At 46.0% G+C, this 20,866-nt stretch overlaps 1 protein-coding gene across 1 annotated transcript in view; it reads right to left on the reverse strand.

The window, feature by feature from the left end:
- Nucleotides 1–13,902, reverse strand: part of DUSP22 (dual specificity phosphatase 22) — a 56,817-nt gene extending 42,915 nt beyond the window's left edge. Inside the window, exons 1-2 of the mRNA XM_066579269.1 lie at nt 13,735–13,902; nt 5,115–5,148 (exon numbers count right to left, since the gene is read on the reverse strand). Coding sequence (XP_066435366.1) covers nt 5,115–5,148; nt 13,735–13,755 — 55 coding nt within the window. The 5' untranslated portion in view covers nt 13,756–13,902. The remainder of the gene's footprint in view (nt 1–5,114; nt 5,149–13,734) is intronic.
- Nucleotides 13,903–20,866: the final 6,964 nt, after the last annotated feature.

A 20,866-nucleotide genomic window follows, 5' to 3' on the forward strand; every position in this document is an offset into this window, starting at 1 on the left:
CGGTTTATGATGGCTAGCAGGGATTGCAGCCAGTAGGTCAGGGAGCATGTTATCAGGCAGAGTACAGAGAGGTTTGTTTAGGGAATGCGGTATGCCTCCCTGAAGAGATGCGTTTTTAGAGCACGCCTGAAGTTCTGCGAGTCCTGGATTGCTCGGTTAGCCTTTGGTAGTGCGTTCCAGAGGACCGGTGCTGCTCTGGAGAAGTCTTGGAGGCGGGAATGAGAGGTTCGAATTAAAGGGGCGCTCAGTCTGGTTTCGTTAAAGAGCGGAGAGCCCGGGCTGGCTGATGGATTGAGATGAGGGAGGCGATATAGGGGGGCGCTGCACTGTGGAGGGCTTTGTGGATGAAGGTGGCGAGTTTAAATTGAATTCTGTATTTAACGGGCAGCCAGTGCAGTGACTGGCACAGGACAGAGGTGTCCGAGTAGCGGCTGGACAGGAAGATGAGCCTGGCTGCCGCATTCAGGATGGATTGGAGAGGGTAGAGTCTGGTGCAGGGGAGGCCGATCAGCAATCAGATGACATTAGCTTGGCTTTCTAAGTACCAACACTATATATTCTCTGAACTTCTGTTTCTTGTTAACCAACATATATAGGACATCTTTTAAGGCTAGATTGCCTCTTCCTCCGCATTTGCTGGGTGCATACGTCAGTGCTGAGAGTCAGGGTTTGGACATATGTCCAGAAGAGCAGAGAAGTCTGCCTGCCTTCTTCCTGGGGTTGCTCCTCCCTTCCTTTTTTTCTCTCATTTCCTATACATTGGCTTTCTTGGCAGTTTCTCTGTAGGATAGACCTACCCTTCTAAGAGTTATAATGGTCTCTCTCTTTTGGTTAATTTCCTTTTTCTTGCCATTATGAGAGCAATGTGCTCTGTCCTGAAGAGCAGAACTGTCCAAATCCTGCTCAAGACGGTGTTGTAATGCAGTCTGTCCCAACACCAGTTACATAGAATCAGAGGGTTTGAAAGTAATCTACAAAAGTTGAGACACCTGTAGGAATAGTTTGCATCCAATTTCAAACCATAATCTGCTTTCTGTAATGCAGAGCAGGCGTCCCCGATGTGTTCCTTAAAAAACAAAAAAAAAAACAAAAAAAAAAACGCCCTTTAGCTAAAATCATATATTCAGGCTATCGTTGAGTTTCAGGTTAAAAACTCATAATATTTTTATGAGTTTTAACTTACTTTTGAACTATTTTATGTTATTTCCTGAACTTACCGCTGTCTTTTATTCTAAGACCGTTGGCAGCATTCAGAAAACTCACATCCAGGCCGGTTTGTGTTGAAAATAAAGCAGGTCCATTTATTTTGAACATAAGAAAGGTATCAGTACAGGCTTCATGCTGTGAATTGCAGATGGGCTGCAGATCAGACGTCTCCATTGAAATCAAAACCGGGCTCACACAAGCAGATTCCAATTGCAAATCTGCAATCTGAATCTGCAGAAAATTAGGGCATGCGGTAATTTTTCCTCCGCTCATGGAATACGCAATTTGTATCAAAGAGTTTGAGCAAAAAAGCGAATTTACATGCCTTTGAATGGCTGCCTTTTCCTGCAGATTTCACAATTAGAATCCGCCCATCTGAGCCTGGCCTAAATGAATCCTTTGAAATTCCATGATTTCTGCATTACTAATAAGCAGCGGTCTGATTGTTACTTAAAGGGGTTCTAGCTGTTTTGCTGCAGGAAGCAGACTGCTAAGTGCATTGCACAGTGGCCTAAGTGGATACTGCAGGCCGATTTGCATTCACTTCAATAGGACTCTGCCTGCAGTACCAATCCGGGCCACTGTGAAATGTATGGTGCTGTCTGCTTCCTGCAGCAAAACAGCTAGAAGTGGGACAACCCCTTTAAGGGTCGTTTTGCATGACACAAGAAATGACTCATTTGCTTTGAAACTGACTGTTTTCATATGTAGATCGTTGTTTAAGTTTCTTGTTATTACACTTGTTTATTTGATCGTTGGTCTGTCAGGGGTAGTGTTATACCAAATGATGAATAGCTCAGGAGGGCATAGAAATGTACGCATGGAGGTATTGTTGAGCTTGAAATGCATGCGTATAAAAGTACACAATTGGCTTTTGGAAGAACAAAAGAAGTTTTAACATGCCCACAAAGTGTGGAGACCCAGCGGGCACAATGGCCAGAGCCATTGTAGCAAGGCTCTGTACATAGTCTAGTCAGGGGTCTTCTATTCAGGCGTATGATGGAAATATGACATTTCTAGGTAGGTTGTTGTACATATTTGTCTTGTCTGAAGCAGGTTTGACATTATAGGGGAAATGTACTTTAGACCGGCCTTTTCAAGGGGCACGATGCACCTAATACATGGATGGCCACACATCTCTTCATATAGCAGACACATCCCAACACCTCCATGCGCCTACACACAAATACCAGGCTCAGCATTAATCATACAAAAATGTGTTAGCCCAGGGTGGACAATCTAAAAAGTCAAATTGTTGTGCAATTCCATACTTTCACAAAAAAAATGTCCAACTCTAAGAAATAAACTGGTGGAAAATTGTTGGTAAATGTCCCTGTGTGTGTTTTTGTTCCCTCAGCTCCAGCAATGAAGACCTCAATGCTTCATTCCAGTGTTCATTCTCGCAAACAATTTTTTCTCTCCAGTTCCCAAAGACCGTGGAGGAGATGAAGCTTGCCACAGAGAACTTTGATAGTCTGTGGCAACTTCCCAACTGTGGAAGGCCTTTGATGGCAAACATGTTCGGATCCCACAGATACTACTACTATAATGGCAAAGGCTACTTTAATAGAATCTTGATGGCCCTCGTGTATGCAAACTATGAATTTCTGGTAAAAACAGATGAGTATTTTGGAGCACACCAAACTTAGGGAGCTTTTGCAAACAGACAGACTAGATCTACCAAGCAATGCAGAGAGCAAACTAAATTTATAGGTTTGTTGGAAAGGAGTCATTGTCTTGTTGCATCACTCAACATCTCTCCAGCTGAAGGACATGGACGGCTGCCCTTCTATTCTTGAATGATAAGGTGTATCATAACATTTTACACCTGGTTCCCTCAATGGCATCCAGACCCTGGGGATCACATGGCATCCAGACCCTGAGGGGGCAAAGTAAGGCCAAACCGTGATGCCACATCCACTATAGCCCCAAACCATCCACGGCTTTACAGTTAGGATGAGGTTTTGGTGTTGGTGTTCTTTTTCCTCCAATCATAGCATTGTACATTTAGGCTAAAAAGTTCCACTTTTGTCTCATCTGACCAAAAACATTTCCAAAAAGCATTTTAGAACAGCCAGGTGATTTGGGGCAAACTTAAGATGGGCCACAACATTTTCTTATTGGTGTCCTTCCATGAAAAGAGTTTTAATAGCGGATACATGGACAGGTTTTTGCAGTTTGCAGAGTCTTCTTTTTCAGATCTTTTAGGGTTGCCCATTGTACTCTTGGATTGATATAAGAGGATGCCCTCTTCTAGGGACAGTAGAGCAGTCCCGAATGAATGTTCTTCATCTGTAGATAATAACCATGGATTGATGTACACCCAGGCCTTCAGCTATTGTAGCCTTTTCAAGCTTTATGTGTCTCTATAATACGCCTTCTGCAAAGTATGTAGGTATGTATATAAAACGGAAAAAAAAAAGTTTCGTACTGTGTTAGCCATTCATAAGCTCAGTGGACTGATTAAGTATTTATGTCTCCGCTCTGTTTGTCTGTTGTTTTAAGTTTTGAGTGCAAAACACTCTCAAATTTCTGTATGTGAACATTTGTATTTCACTCAATAGGGGTATCCTGTCTTCATTTGTATATTATATATGTGCCCCATCCAAACCAGTTTCATTTTAGCCTGAGGAAGGATCAATAGAGGATTCGAAAGCTTGCTGTAACATCATGTATTCTCGTTAGCCATTAAAAAGGTATCATATCTACGAGACACACTGTATGTATGTACACACAAGCATATAAAATATATGTAATTATCAAATATTGTACAAATAACACCCACATAAGAGTAGATATATAAATCACAAAGCAGCTTTTTCAAGAGTAGAATACAAAATGAAAGTTGAGCTGTGATTGAATGCTATGGATAACAATGACAGTTTCTTTTATACGGTTTCATAAATCCCCCCCCCCCCCCCCCGCCATGTGTATTGGATGAGTGTCTAATGTCCATAGTGCACAGGAGAGGGCATGGAGCCGGGAAGGGAAGCCTGGGGCTTGTGGAATATGTAGTCACATCAGCAGGGCTGAAGGCCCATCACTTCACACTGAGAAGGGAAATGCATTCATGAAGGACCAGAAGCCAGAAAGTAACATAGTTCGTAAGGCCGAATGAAGACAATGTCCATCTAGTCCAGCCTGTTTATCCTCCTGTGTTGTTGATCCAGAGGAAGGCAAAAAAACCCAAGAAGCAGCCAATTAGCCCTTTTGGGGGAAAAAATTCCTTCCCGACTCCCTAATGGCAATCAGACTGTTCCCTTGATCAACCCCTAATAGTTCCTACCTGCCTGTAAACCCGTATTAACAAGTAACCTTAGATTTATATCCTGTAATATCCTTCCTCTCCAGAAAGACATCAAGTCCCCTTTTAAACTCTTCTATGGATTTTGCCATCACCACCTCCTCAGGCAGAGAGTTCCACAGTCTAACTGCTCTTACAGTAAAGAACCCTTTTCTATGTTGGTGATGAAACCTGCTTTCCTCTAAACAGTCTGAAAAGTAGCTAGTGAATGTTCGAGAGCATCCTCGGGTTATTTTACCTAGGCTCTCAAGAGGCAGGGCTTTTGAAAAAAAAAAAAAAAAAAAAAATTATATATATATATATATATATATATATATATATATATATATATATATATATATATATATATATATTTGATTCTAGAATAACCACTTAAAAGGAGCTCTTGCTTAAAAGTTGGGGGTTTATGCTCAGCAAACATATGTGACACTAATCAGACTAAAATTGCTTCTTATAGAAAAAAAATCCAGTTACAGAGTTTCTCATTAAACTTTATTAACTTTCCTGGACTAGTCGTAGAAGCCAGCTCCATATAAGCCAACACATAAATATCAGATAATTGATGAATACTACATACAAGAAAATGTGTAAAATGTGAACATACCTTTAAAATTACCAATGAATAACCCAGGGAGAATCTGTAGAAAATAAAAGCAAATTAATCCACTACACCAAGAAAAATATTGGTTGCAAATAAAAAGAGGAGGCTGCACCGTTGTCAATGGGTTGTCCCACAATTAGATATCACATTTCTGTTAGCACAAAGATAAAGTAAGAAAAAAAACGGTAATCCTGCACTGCTTCTCATTAAAGAGGACCGATTTTTAAAAAAATTTCCAGGGTCAACTTCGAATTAGAGACAAAACATTTATTAGTACAATAAGAGGTCACAGCCTCATATACAAAAACAGGCAATACTTGCGGAACAATATGCGACGCGTTTCGGCGTACTAGACGCCTTTCTCAAAAAAAAACGGTCCTCTTTAATGAGAAGCAGCGCAGGATTACCGTTTTTTTCTTACTTTATCTTTGTACTATCCGACCTCTTATGAGGAACGGAGTTTTGGTGAAATCTGCAGCTCTCCAGTGATATCAATTCAGGGGATTTTGGATTCATTTGTAAAGTAAATGCTATATGCCTACCAGGACACTGGGTGCTGACATGATCACCTTAGGGTGACATGTCTGGCACCAGGTGAGTCGTTTGATTTTATTATTGATTGCCTCTAAAGTTATCTGGCGCTCTCCTTGACTTTTATTTTCACATTTCTGTTAGCGCACGTTATCCATAGAATGGTAGAGTTGGAAGGGACCTCCAGGGTCATCGGGTCCAACCCCCTGCTCAGTGCAGGATCGCCAAATCATCCCAGACACATGTCTGTCTAGCCTTTGTTTGAAGACTTCCATTGAAGGAGAACTCACCACCTCCCGTGGCAATCTGTTCCACTCATTGATCACCCAATTATTACCCTTCCCAGAATGACCAGTTAATGTATTTAGTGCCACTGGGAAGAGATTCTAATTCACTGATTCGTAATGGATGGCCAGCACAATAGCAGAAGTCATGTATAAGGGAGTATCAGAGGATGCTGGACACATTGGTCATGTTCTGGAGGGCACCAGAACACCATCCAGGTTTGTGCAAGTGTCAATAAGGAGCTACTCTTCTAGATGCAAGAGCATTTTTATGGTTCCAAGAGAAAAAAAAAATTGTGTTTTAGAGAAAGCCAGTATTTGTGGGACAACTGATTAACAAGGGCTATGAAACCCACAAATCACATCTGCCTGGGCAATAAAGAATTACTGAATAGTCAACAAGTAATCAAACTGAAAATATAAGAGAGGTTTGTGTTTAGTATCAAGTCACTATTCCCTAAAACATACTAAAAACCCAGGCCACTCCATTCACATTTATTATCAAGTCACTATTCGCTAAGGGCCACTCTATTCATATTTATTAAAAATAAATACATTTAAAAATCAGAAAATGCTGCAGTAACTTTTCATATTGGGGGGGGGGGGGGGGGGGGAGAACACACTTACTCATGAGTATTGAACTTGTATACTAGTACATACAGCAAGTACAAATAGTATTCCACATAATAAACTTCATAGGAACGTAGAAAAAGTATGTAAAGTCGTGGTTACTTTGCCTCTACTGGCCCTTACTATTACTAAAAACACTCGTCAAGCTTGTTGACCAGGAGGCGGTGATCATATGTGGCGCACTTGTTCCTTCCTACATCACACTAGTTCAAAACGCTGCGCAAATCCCCACCGGATACGACATAAGACGATGAACCAGCAGGGTTACTGTCATGGGTTATCTAAAAGTAACAATACTGAAAAATTGCTTCTGCAGAAGGATATACATTTACAGGGTGTAACCCATAATGCACTTTTCAAAAGCCGTTACTTTTAATTTTCCGTTGACATGGCCGCATGAGGGCTTGAGTTTTTTTGGCATGGCGAGCTGTAGTTTTTATTGGAACCGTTTTTGGGTGCATATAATTTATTGTAAAACTTTTGTTAATTTTTTTTTTGGGCAGGGAGAAAAAACATTTATTGTGTAGTTTTTGCTTTCCTAATCACGCAGCATAAGGCCTCCTTCACACGGGCGACACCGCATCGCTGCGATTTTCTTGCAGCAATACCGCGATTTTGTAGCGCTACAAAGTTGCATGTGATGCTACAAAATTGCACGACTTGAAATATAAGCCCTACCCCGAAAATAAGCTGTAACTAAAAGGAGAAAAAATTAAAAAAATAGTATACAATCACCTCTTCCGTGTTGTCTGGGGCGCCGCTGCATCTTCTTCATCTTCTGGCCGGGGATTGAAAAATCCCCAGCTGCTGGAAGCGCTGGCTGTGATTGGTTCAATCACTGCCATTCATCGAGTACTTGCTGTGATTGGCTAAGTGTCAGCCAATCACAGCCAGTGCTTCCAGGAGGTGGGGATTTTTCAATCCCTGGCCAAAAGAGACATAGAAGATCAGTGCTGGGACCTGGGGAGAAGCTGCGGCCGGGCTGACAGCTTGTCTAAGGTGATGTATGTGTGCGTTTTTTTCCTGGCAGTTAGGGCTTAGATTATAGCTTTGACAGTAGCATTTGCTACTGTCAAAGTTGCATCGCATCGCATGCAAACCGCGTTTTCGTGCGATGCGATGCAACAGAGAGGAAGGCTCCATAGGGAAACATGGGCTACAAAACTTTGCGTGTCGCGGGCATATCACCGGACCTGCGAGGTTTGTGTGTCGTTTTGTAGCATGCTACAAAACATCTCATGTGTAAAGGAACCCATAGGAAACCATGGACTTCACATACATGCGATTTGTAGCATTGTAGCAACGCTACAAAATTGCGCGACTTTGTCGCCCGTGTGAAGCAGGCCTAAGGGCTTATTTACACAAGCGTATTGCAGCTGGCGGTTTCACGCCTGGATGATATACGCCCCCATCTAAGTATTCCCCCCCCCCCCCCTCACCGACTCTCTGCCTCTCTCCTCCCCTCTGAACGGTTTGCAATAGGAATGGGTGGGACAGGGGCAGAGTTTAGCTGCGCCCCTGCCCCTCCCATTGCAAATGCTAGACTTGCCATGCGGACCATCCGCAGTACAAAAAAAGAAAAGAGGACCGTCAAGTACGCGTGGATGCCCAGCAGCCAGCCTTTAATGGATTGTATCAGCTTACAAAAAAGGGTGTCCACCCTAAATTACTGGCTATTGCTTTCCTCTAAGATATTATTTCCACCTTTTACAGTGGCCGTGGATGCGTTTGACATTTGTGGATACAGTTTGCACCATACATCGCCTCCCTCCTGTCTGTACACCACCCAGCCCGCACACTCTGATCCGCTAACACACTCGGATTAAACACCCCTCTAATACGAACCTCACATGCTCGCCTCCGGGACTCCGCCAGAGCAGCACCCATCCTCTGGAACGCTCTACCCCAAAGCATCCAGACAATTCCCGATGCACGAAATTTTAGACATGCCTTAAAAACTCACCTCTTCAGGGAAGCTTACCAAATCTCCTGACCTAGTCCCCCGCCCCTCCCTATGGCACCCCGCACCTTCCAACCTGCCCATCACATATGACCTCTACCCCTGCACCTACTTACCGCCCCACCCCGTTTACTTCCTCATAACTGATTTCCACATGAAATCCCCTACTGCTCATGTTCCCCGATGCCTCGCTCCCCTCCCCCCTTGCACCTCCTGTACCACCCCACCCCATTTGTTTCAAACTGATTGTACCTCACATGTACAATACAATTGTATTGTTTTGCATTTATCCCATGCCTGAAAGCACTGCGGAATAAGTTGGCGCCATACAAATAAAGACTATTATTATTTCTTTACTGTCATTTCTTTCACCAATGTTCATGAAGCTCAAAATCGCTGAAACTTTCTGCATCAACTATTGACTAAACACCAAACCCCATAACACAGGGAGAATAAGGTTACATGTTCTCTTCTGTCTGATGATGTAACAGATCATAAATAACGGGGATCCAGTAAGGCTGAACACATTTCCTCCAGCCATAGCAACCATGTAGTATCTTCACGACCGGATCAACATACCAGGGAGGAATGTGAAGAACTGCAGGCGACGCGGGGAACCAGATCCTGCGGAGCACAAGTCAGCAGCAACCCCCTGGATTGTGTAATTCATCTACTACACATTCTATGCTGAGCAGGCATTTCCCTTAGACCGGCTTCACATGGACGGATGTGCGTGCGCAATCTGCAGTGAATGGAACCAATTGATTTCAAAGGGTTGGTTCACATAGGTGTATTTTGCATGCACATTTTGGCCACAAAATATTATATATAAAAAATTTTTTTTTTTTTTTTTTAAACATCTATGTCCCCTATGACGTCATAAGTCATGTGGGACATTCACATTCTGAAATTAAAAGACACTTTTCCACTGTAACCGCAGTTACAATAGTCACTGGCAGGGCTGGGTTGGGTCTGTCATGGCAGGGACACCTGACGGTCACGGGATCGCCGGGCCGAATAGCGAAAGCAACAACTTGGCTTTCTCTGCATGGAGCTCATTTGGCGCTATGTAGCCTGCGAGAGAGAAGGCAGAAGCCGTTAAAGGCAGAGGAGCCGACCTTCCCCCTCTAGATTGCAGGAGCGAAAACTTTAATCCCGCGCCATCTTTTTTACCCTCGACAGGATTAAAGCCCAGGACCAAGCGTCGAAAATTTAAGGCTCCTGGTCCTCATCAGATTCAGTCGGTCTTCACACTGGCAATAAAATTGGCCGTTTTTCGTACAGAACGCAGAATTATGAAACCAATGATTTTCAATGGTTTCCTTCACTTTTGCGATGTTTTCACTCATGTTTTCCTATGGAGCCTCTTTTTTTTTTATTGCATCGCAATGCAGGAACTTGCGATTTTCATGCATTGCGATGCATTTTTAACATCACAGGCGACGTGTGAACAGGCGCACAAATCTAACGTTTGTGCGCTCGTTCAGATGGCCCGAGCCCGGCGCATATACGCCGAGCCGACAATACCGTCAGGGGGGTGGGGGGGGTTGAAAATTTTTGCTCTCCTAAGCTGTCCGTCCCCGGCGCTCTGCAAGGGGAAGAGTCAGGACAGGGTGAGAGCTAGTGTGCCAAGCTCCCACCCCCTCTCGGCAAACAGCAATGGGAGGGGAGGGGGCGGGAGCTTAGCAGCTAGTTCCGCCTCGCCCCTACCATTGCAAACAGTTGGCAAGGGGCGGAGAGAAGGTGGAGGGATTTAGCAGTCACACTATGCATCAGATGGTAGCATATATGGGCTGGCCGTAGAAATGGTGGCCGATATACAGTACACTCGTGTGAATAAAGCCTTTACATCAGATCTCTCACACATTCCCTCCCATTGCAAACAGCCGGAGGAGAGGAGAGAAGGGGGAGGGAGTTTATCAGTCACACTGCTAAACCCCCTCCCACCTCCCTTCTCCGGCCGCTGTCATTGGCTCCCATAGGAGCCCATGCAGCCCTGACATATTCCGGACACAAAGATAGTTCCAGGACTATCTTTGCTGGCCTGCGTAAAAGTGACTGGCGCTATACTTGCCAGCCGGGCACTTTTACGCCGCGGGAATACACCTGTGCATTGGAATCCAATGCATCAGATGGTAGCGTATATCTGCTGCCATTTTCACGGACGGCCGATAATACGTGTGAATAAGCCCTTCGGTGTATGGGCAGCTTTACAGGACATATGTCTGACCTATCTGAGCAAGTTGACATAGCTCAGGAGCCAACAACATACAGGCAACACTTCAGCTGTCGGGCAGTTCTGCCTGCAACATGATATTGGACGGCCGGGCATGCAGTGTATTGGATTTCAACAAAAGCTGAAGCAGCACATGGTGCTAAAACTAAGCAGAATGACAGCAAGACGATGAAAAAAGAAAGTGCTGCTAAGGACTTCAGGGAAGTCAAAACTGGAGCAGCATGACAAGCAAAACAGCGTCTTCCATCAGCCGTTGCCTCTGTTCTCCCACAGGCACGCTTTAGGCCACAGAGCATTACTCTGGTCAGCATTTTGCTTCGCTAGTCGTAAGCACGGGTCCAGTAAACAGAAGGGGTGCAAGTCTTTATACTTTTGCTCTGTAGGTCCCTGTCTTGGTTTTGGCTTGCAAACCCTGAAGCAAAATACTGTGCTGACCAAAATACTGCTGTGCAAAGTTGGCTTCGCTGCCATGAGTTGTGTAGGAAAGTGTGAATGAGCTCGGAAGGGAAGCTCACTCCACATTTGGCAGCTATCAGCCCATTCATAAAGCTGACAGCTGCTGGCAATGGCCGCCATAGCTCAGAATTGTGGCTCTTGAATAGATAACTGCCATAAGTTTCAAAAGCCTAATATAATGCAATACTGAAGTACTGCAGTATATTAAATAAGTCATCAGACAACGGAAAGTTCAAATCCTCCATGCCAATCGGGACTAAAAAGAAAAGAGAAAAATGTAAAAGTTTAATAAAAATAAAAAAAATGTTTTCTAGTCATTTTTGTAGGTTTCTTACTTTACTGGTTATTAGGGGCCCTGCAAGTGCAACATGGTATCCAAAAAGCATTCTAGCAAAATCTGCCCTCGGGAAGCCAAATGGCACTTCTTCCATTCTGAGCCCTGCCATGCATCCAAACAGCAATTTCCGTCTACTTATGAGACATTTCCGTAATCGGGAGAAACTAGGTAGCAAATTGTGAGGTGCTGATTGCCCATCACCACTTGTGATAATGAAAAAATTATGGGCTGAATCAACATTTTATTGAAGAAAAAAAAAGGTAACTTTTCATTTTCATGGCCTAAGGTGAACAACTACTGCCAGACACATGTGGGGTCAATATGCTCTTTACACTCCTAGATGAATTCATTGAGGGGTAGAGATGAGCGAGCGTACTCGGTAAGGACAGATACTCGAGCGAGTATCGTCCTTACTGAGTACCTGCCTGCTCACCCACAAAGATTCGGGTGTCGGCGGGGGATGGGGAGCGGCAGGGGAGATCTCTCACCGCCCCCCCCCCCCCCCCCCGCAACACAGCGCTCACCCACGCCGGCACGCGAATCCTTGCGGGCGAGCAGGCAGGTACTCGCTCGAGTATCTGTCCTTACCAAGTACGCTCGCTCATCTCTATTGAGGGGTGCAATTCCAAAATGTTGTGTTTTTTTTTGAGTGGTATTTCTTATGTCTTGGCACCTCATGGCCTCCGCAGATCTCAGATATCTACAAAAAGTCCTAATTAACTGCGATTTCCCGCCAACACCGGCACTTTGTTTGGTTTAGTAGCCATTTAAATCAGGGCAGGGCGATTTCCCGCACCCATTTGAACTAGCGGTGCTTGCACAAATATGACAGTATGCGCACACAAAATTCACTTGTTCTCTGCTCAAAAAAGTTGCACAGCAGCGAGCGTGTCTTGGAATACGGCGGCAGTGGATGCAGCCCCATTAAAAGCAATGGCGATAGCATCACAGGCCTCGGTCATAGCTGTGCCAGCTATGGCAGAGGATTCCTTCATGCCCAAGGAATCCCCCTACCATAGCTGTCACAGCTGTGTCAGGGGAGCACAATGTACTCCCTATGCTTTCGATGGGGCCGGAGCTGCTGGCGCCAGCCTCATTGAAAGCAATGGCGATAGTGCAGCTTTTTCTTAGCGCTGCGAGTGTGCAGTGAGGGCATCGCAAATGAGAGTGAAACCATTGAAAATCATTGGCTTCATTATCATGTTTTCGCTCACTCTCGCACCCTTAGGGCGGCTTCAGGTGAGCGTAGTCCAAGACACGCTCGCTCCTGTGCAACCTTTTAGGGCAGAGAACAAGTGAATTTTGTGTGTGCGTACTGTACGTATTTCTGCAAGCACCGCCTGTCCACATGGGTGCGGGAAACCACCCTGCCCTGATTTAAATGGCTACTAAACCAAACAAAGTGTCGGTGTTGGCGGGAATGCGCAGTGTTTTGCGCACGTCCATATTTGCGCACCTTCCATAAACCTCTACAGAGCTTTTGGTGCACAAAATAGCGCATGTCCTGTTATTTTGTGCCCGAGAGAACCCCTTACGCAAAAAAGAGAATGCAATCAATGGGTTCTATTCTCCCGCGCACAAGAACGTGCCAGACCGCGGCCGTCTGAAGGATCCTGGTTGTGGCGGTACGTGGGCTCATTATGAATGTGGAGGTCATTAGAAGCGACTGATTTCTCATCCCCTGAAGGCAGTTTTGGGGGTGTGATGGCAGCGACTGGCTCTCCTCTCACGCGTGCGTATGCTCATTACGTATTACGAGCGGTTTTAGCGCACTACCAGTCTCCCATAGACTTTAACTGTGCTGCTCACACAGCACAAGAAATGAGAGAGGCCATACTGTAGGGAGGGCTCTGACCAGAGTGTGATCATCCCTTACACTATAGATTAGGGAATTGCCAGTCATGTAATTTCCTTCAGGCCGCCATGTTGTCGTGGTCCATAGAGGACACAGCAGTGTTATGCTGTCCTTGGGGGGGCTTCACGCTGACAGTAGAGCACTTGACCTGTCACCTACGGCAGCCGGGAGGAGCCATAACACGTCAGAGCTCGGAGGTGACAGGAAGGTGCCCGCATACCGTGCCGTCCCCCTCAGCTAGTAATGGTTCCCCCCTCCTCCCATAGCTGAGAACAGGCAGCGGGCGCGTCCATCCAGCTTAGGGTGGGGCGCCTCGTCATGCAGTGTACTGTACCTTGTTCATTCCATTCCCCATGACTGCAGCGTCCGCTGTCCGCCGGCGCTCCCAGCACCTCCACCACGGGGCCGCTTCCCTGCTTCGGGACTTGTTGGTCAGTAACAGCTGGAGCGGCTCTGTGCACAGGCTGCGCCCGCCTTATTACACCCAGCGCCGTCCCCTTCTCCGCTCACTGACCGAGGCTCGCTGCTGACATCTGCTGGCCGCCCGTCGTATCTGCAGTCTCTGCTCATTCGCAGCTGAAAAGTTCCGTACGGATTGCAAAAAATCGCTGCACGCCCAATTTTTGGCCGATTCTTCAAAAAGGAATCGGCCATTGTTTCTTATGGGATCTTTGAAAAAAATTGCACGCTATCCCAGTCAGATGCGATTTTTGCCATTGGAAGCACTTGCGATCTTTTCATGCGCGTGAGAAACACGCAAGTACATAATGTGATGTTTTTAGTTTCTTTTTAGGCTAAATATTTTGCAACAATGTTGCGGATTATACCTTCATGGAATTCTGCACCAAAATCTCTGCAGCTAGCTACTGATTGTGATGTGGAATTAGTGGTAGGATTCTGCCATTTTCAAGTCCGCATCAAAATCCGTCCGTTAGCAGTGCGTATTTTGGAGCTGAATAGTCCGCGGAGGCCGTTCTCCACAGCGCTCCTGCAGAATGTTCCGGCCTGCGTGAGAGGAGAAACAAAGTCCTGATACAAAGTTGCTTTTTTGAGATGGGAATATAGATAGACACAAGAACATCAGCCATAATGAGATGGAATCCTCTCAGCCGCAGCCGCTCTCCGTACCCGCCGACACTCTAATATAAGACCGCTCACCCGCTCCGCGCACACACTTTGGGGGACATTTTAAAAAACTGTCTAAAATGAAAACTGTCTTTGCGGCCCCTTGCAACCAATCACAAAGCAGCTTTCAATTGTAAAACTCTGTCCATTCCTCACCATGGATGCGCTAAAGACTCTCGTTGTCGCCCTCATCCATTCCCGACTCAACTACTGCAACTCGCTGCTCATTGGCCTTCTCTGCACCAGACTGTCCCCTCTCCAAACCATATGAAATGCGGCAGCTAGGCTCATCTTGCCACCCAGCCGATTCTCAGATGCCTCCACACTATGCCAGCTGCTACCATGGCTGTCCATACACTACAGAACTCAGTTCCAACTCATTACCCACATCGCCCCCTCCTGTCCGTACACCACCCAGCCCGCAGACTCCGATCCGCTAACACACTCAGACTAGACACCCCCCTAATACAAACCTCACCTGCTCGCCACCAGGACTTCTCTAGAGCAGCATCGGTTCTCTGGAACGCTCTACCCCAAAACATCCGGATAACCCCCCACGCACGGAACAATAGACGCGCCTTAAAGACACAGCTCTTCAGAGAAGCATAGCAAACCTCCTGAACAAGTCTCTTTCCCCCTTCCTCATGCCCTACAACATGCCCCCGCCCCTCCTAATATGTCTGGACTATCACTTACCCATGCCATCCCAATTTCTCATTCTGCCTACCTTGTACATCCCATTTCCCTGTTACCCCCTGCATCACCCTGGTGCAGACGCCCCACCCTATTGTCTCTATTTGATTATCCCATGTAAGTGTCCCCCCCATCATCTCTTCCCCAGTATCATTTCTCCTCCCCTCCAGAAAGGTCTTCCCCTGAAACCATCTCTATTCACCCTTTTGTAGAATCATTCCACCAGTATCATTTCTCATCCTCCAGTATCATCTTCATCAAGTATCATATCCCCCTACAATATCTTTCCCCTCCTCTTGTATCAGTTCTCACCCCCCCCCCCCCTCCTTCAGTATCATCCCCCATAGCAGGGTTTTCAAATTCATTTTCACAGAAGGTTATAACAGCCTTATGATTGCCTTCAAAGGGCCAATTGTAATTGTAAGACTATAGTAATAGTGGCTCCAGTAGTAATAGTGGCAGCAATAGTAATACTGTCCCCCATAGTGGCTCCAGTAGTAATAGTGATCCCCATAGTGACTTCAGTAGAAATAGTGGATCCAGTAGTGATAGTGCTCTCATAGTGGCCTCAGTGGTAATAGTGACCCCCATACTGGTCCCAGTAGTAATAGTAACCCCCATACTGTCCTCAGTAGTAATAGTGCACCCATAGTGGCCCCATTAGTGATAGTGCTTCCATAGTGGCCCCTGTAGTGATAGTGCTCCCATTGTGGCCCCAGTAGTAATAGTGACCCCAGTAATAATAGTTACCTCCATAGTGGCCTCAGTAGTAATAGTGCTCTCATAGTGACCCTATTACTAAAAGTATCCCCCATAGTGGTCCCAGTAGATGTACTGTTCCTATAGTGGTCCCAGTAGAAATAGTGATCCCCATAGTGGCCACAGTACTAATAGCGTTCCCTATAGTAGCCTCAGTAGTAATAGTGACTCCAGTAGTAAGTGTCCTCCATAGTGGCCTTAGTAGTAATAATGTCCTCCATAGTGGCCATAGTAATAATAGTATCCCCCATAGTGGTGCCAGTAGTAGTAGTGCTCCTACAGTGGTCCCAGTAGAAATAGTGATCCCCATAGTGGCCACAGTACTAATAGTCTTCCCTATAGTGGCCTTAGTAGTAATAGTGACTCCAGTAGTAATAGTGTCCCTCATAGTGGCCTTAGTAGCAACAGTGACCCCCACAGTGGCCTTAGTAGTAATAGCGTCCCCTATACTGGCCCTAGTAGTAATAGTGTCCCCCATAGTGGCTGCAGTATTATTAGTGTCCCTAATAGTGGTCCCAGTAGAAATAGTGATCCCCATAATGGCCACAGTACTAATAGTGTTCCCCATAGTGGCCTTAGTAGTAATAGTGACTCCAGTAGTAATAGTGTCCCCCATAGTGGCTGCAGTATTATTAGTGTCCCTTATAGTGGCAGCAGTAGTAATAGTGTCCCTCATTGTGGCCCCAATAGTAATAGTGACCCTAGTAATAATAGTTACCTCTATAGTGGCCTCAGTAGTAATGGTGCTCTCATAGTGACCCTATTACTAATAGTGTTCCTAATAGTGGTCCCAGTAGTAGTAGTGCTCCTATAGTGGTCCCAGTAGAAATAGTGATCCCCATAATGGCCACAGTACTAATAGTGTTCCCCATAGTGGCCTTAGTAGTAATAGTGACTCCAGTAGTAATAGTGTCCCCCACAGTGGCCTTAGTAGTAATAGTGCCCTCCATAGTGGCCCTAGTAGCAATAGTGCCCCCCACAGTGGCCTTAGTAGTAATAGTGTCCGCAGTATTATTAGTCCCCCTAATAGTGGCCGCAGTAGTAATAGTGTCCCCCATTGTGGCCCCAGTAGTAAAAGTGACCCCAGTAATAATAGTTACCTCCATGGAGGCCTCAGTAATAATAGTGCTCTCATAGTGACCCTGTTACTAATAGTGTTCCCCATAGTGGTCCCAGTAGATGTAGTACGCCTATAGTGGTCCCAGTAGATGTAGTACTCCTATAGTGGTCCCAGTAGAAATAATGATCCCCATAGTGGCCACAGTACTAATAGCGTTCCCTATAGTGGCCTCAGTAGTAATAGTGATTCCAGTAGTAATAGTGTCCTCCATAGTGGCCTTAGTAGTAATAATGTCCCCCACAGTGGCCATAGTAGTAATAGTGCCCCCCATAGTGGTGCCAGTAGTAGTAGTGCTCCTACAGTGGTCCCAGTAGAAATAGTGATCCCCATAGTGGCCACAGTACTAATAGTGTTCCCTATAGTGGCCTTAGTAGTAATAGTGACTCCAGTAGTAATAGTGTCCCCCATAGTGGCCTTAGGCTGCCTGCAGATGGCCTGGTCGGATCCCGCTGCGAGAATTCTCGCAATGGGATGTGGACATGTGCCTGTGCCGCTGCAGAGACCTGCAGCTCACCGACTCCCAGCGTCTTCTGTTCTCTGCTACGTGCCGGCTGCCGGCCAGCCGGCGCATGCGCAGGGCGAGCCGGCCCGTGTGCGCATGCACAGAGCAGAGCCGGCCCGTCACCACTGACATTTCTGTGCGGGCCTCTGTGAGACCGCACAGAAATAGAACATGCCGCGATTTGTTTTCCGCGCGTGTTTTCACGTGGACAAATCACGGCCGTCTGCCTAGGATTGCGTTTTGTAATGCATTCCTATGCAGGCGGGCACAGACGGAAATTCTGCGGGAAATCCAGCCGTGAAATTTCCGCCCGTGTGCAGGGGGCCTTAGTAGTAATAGTGACCCCCATAGTGGCCTCAGTAGTAATAGTGACCCCCCCACAGTGGCTTCAGTAGTAATAGTGCTGCCAATAATGACCACAGTAGTAATAGTATCCGCCATTGCTTCCCCAGTAGTAGTAGTGTCGCCCAAAGTGACCCCAGTAACAATAGTCAGGCAGGATGAGTCAAATGCCTGTTAGGCTGCTTCATGGCCGGAGGGCCACATAAAATAAGGTGGCGGGCTGGATTCAGCCCGTGGGCCTTGTGTTTGATATGTATGCCTTATAGTATTGTTTCCTCGTCCAGTATCATTCTCTCCCCTCCAGTCGGTGTTAGACTAGGGTGCCCAGAGACCACCTGTAAAAATTTACTATGAGGGCTCACGATACGGCTACATGCAAATATAATCTGATCTCCGGCCGCTGCATTCTGCATATCCTTCAATGAACGCTGTGTATGTGTGCGGCCTGTGTCCACTGGAAGATATAGATAATGTGGTGTGCTCGGATGGACATATAGGCACATGGATCAATGCAGTTACACTATGTAGAAGACAAGGACAGACTTGTATCCACTACAATAATTGTTTTACCAGTTTTTGAATGTTTTAAATGTATTTTCCTTTGATGTGCAGACTGCATGTTGTGATGGACAGATCTCTGCCTACACACAGATATAGAGTTAGACCTGCCATCGTGGGAAGGCGGAGGAGAGCTGCTCATCAGGCACTGTATATGGGGTAACAGTTTGCTAAATGTTGCAGATTTAAAAACAAAAACCTAACACCTATGCAAGTGAGGGCTCCTACACATGGTCGGATTTGATTCGCGGAATCCACAGCAAATACCGCTAATGGCCTTCTATGGAGAACCACTGCTTCCTGCACATGAGCAGAAATACGCAGCATGCTCCATTTTGTGCAGTTTTCCGCACCACGGTTTTTCATCCCACGGCCCTTCTGCACAGGATCCTCGTCAACTCCTAGTGACAGCGCAGCTTCCTTTGTAGTGCGCATGTACGCCGATGTAAGCATGCTTCCCTGTTCCCTGCAGACACTCATTATTGGACCGCTCTCCACCATGCTTCACTTTTGCCTGCAGACACTCATTATTGTACCGCTCTCCACCATGCTTCACTGCTGCCTGCAGACACTCATTATAATACCGTTCTCCATCATCCTTCACTTTTGCCTGCAGACACTTATTATTGTACTGCTCTCCACCATGCTTCACTGCTGCCTGCAGACACTCATTATTGTACCGCTCTTCACCATGCTTCACTGCTTCCTGCAGACACTTATTCTTGTGCCGCTCTTCACCATGCTTCACTGCTACCTGCAGACACTCATTATTGTATAGCTCTTCACCATGCTTCACTACTGCCTGCAGACACTAATTATTGTACCGCTCTCCACCATGCTTGACTGCTGCCTGCAGACACTCATTATAGTACCGTTATCCAACATCCTTCACTTTTGCCTGCAGACACTCATTATTGTACCGCTCTCCACCATGCTTTACTGCTGCCTGCAGACACTCATTATTGTACCGCTCTCCATCATGCTTCACTGCTGCCTGCAGACACTCATTATTGTACTGCTCTCCACCATGCTTCACTGCTACCTGCAGATACTCATTATTGTACCGCTCTCCACCATTCTTCACTGCTGCCTGCAGACACTCATTATTGTACCGTTCTCCCCCATGCTTCACTGCTGCCTGCAGACACTCATTATTGTACCACTCTCCACCATGCTTCACTGCTGCCTGCAGACACTCATTATTGTACCACTCTCCACCATGCTTCACAGCTGTCTGCAGATACTCATTATTGTACCGCTCTCCAGCAATCTGCCTTCTGTTACAGCCAAATACTGAAGTTCAAATTGTGACCCATCAGTCCAGAGCACCTGTTGCCATTTTTCTGCACCCAGTCCCTAAGTTTTCGTGCATAGTTAAGTTTCTTGGCCTTGTTTCTATGTTAAAGGTATAAACGTTTCCCCGCAATTTTTTCAGAAAGACCACTTCTGGACAGACGCCTCCGAACAGTTAGATGGGTGTACCTGGGTACCAGTGGTTTCTAGCAGTTATCAGCGGATGGCACTGCTGGACATCGTCTGTTTTCGTTGGGAAGTAAGCATAATGTGTCTTTCATCTCCTGCACTCTGTTTCTTGGCCGACCGCTGCATCTACCGTCCTCAACATTGCCTATTTTTTGTTTCTTCAAAAGAGCTTGAACAGCACATCTTGAAACCTTAATCTGCTTCACATTTTTTGCCTGGGTGAGACCTTGTTGATGCAGTTCTTGTGTCTTCCACAACCTCCCCTTTATAGCAGAGTGTGACTGTTCCTCTCCCAGTTTTAAGCCTCCTACACAGCTGTTTCTGTTTCAGTTAATGACTGTGTTTCAATTTATATATGAAAATGATGATCATTATCACCTGTTTGGTATAAGTGGTTAATCATACATCTGACTATAATCCTACAAAATCCCTGACTTTGTCCACATACCTGGAAAAACAGGCTGTTTTGAAGGCAAGGGGGGGGGGGGGGGGGTTGTCACACCATTTGCTTTAGCTTCTCTTTTTTTAAAATCACTCTTAGGCCTTGTGCACACAGCCGCACACAAATTCTGCTGCTGAATCCCGTAGTGGAATTCGCCCGTGCCTGGCAGACACGAGCATAAAAAGACAGGTTCTTACCTCTCTGGATCCAGCGCGGGTCTCCTACGTCGCGGCCGGATCTTCTTTCTTCAGCTCTCTAGCCCCGCTTCTGATCTTTCCAAATATGGGGAGATATGTAAGAGATCCCCTGTAGCTCCGCCCTCATCTATCTCCTCACTATGGTGGATTTTGCGATCTTCTCCCATTGATTTCAATAGAGCTGGCACTGCTGCTGGCAGCCCCATTGAAAACAATGCGTGTTATCGCAGATTTTTTTATGGCAAC

The sequence above is a fragment of the Eleutherodactylus coqui genome, chromosome 9 (assembly GCF_035609145.1).
Source record: "Eleutherodactylus coqui strain aEleCoq1 chromosome 9, aEleCoq1.hap1, whole genome shotgun sequence".
Taxonomy (NCBI): domain Eukaryota; kingdom Metazoa; phylum Chordata; class Amphibia; order Anura; family Eleutherodactylidae; genus Eleutherodactylus; species Eleutherodactylus coqui.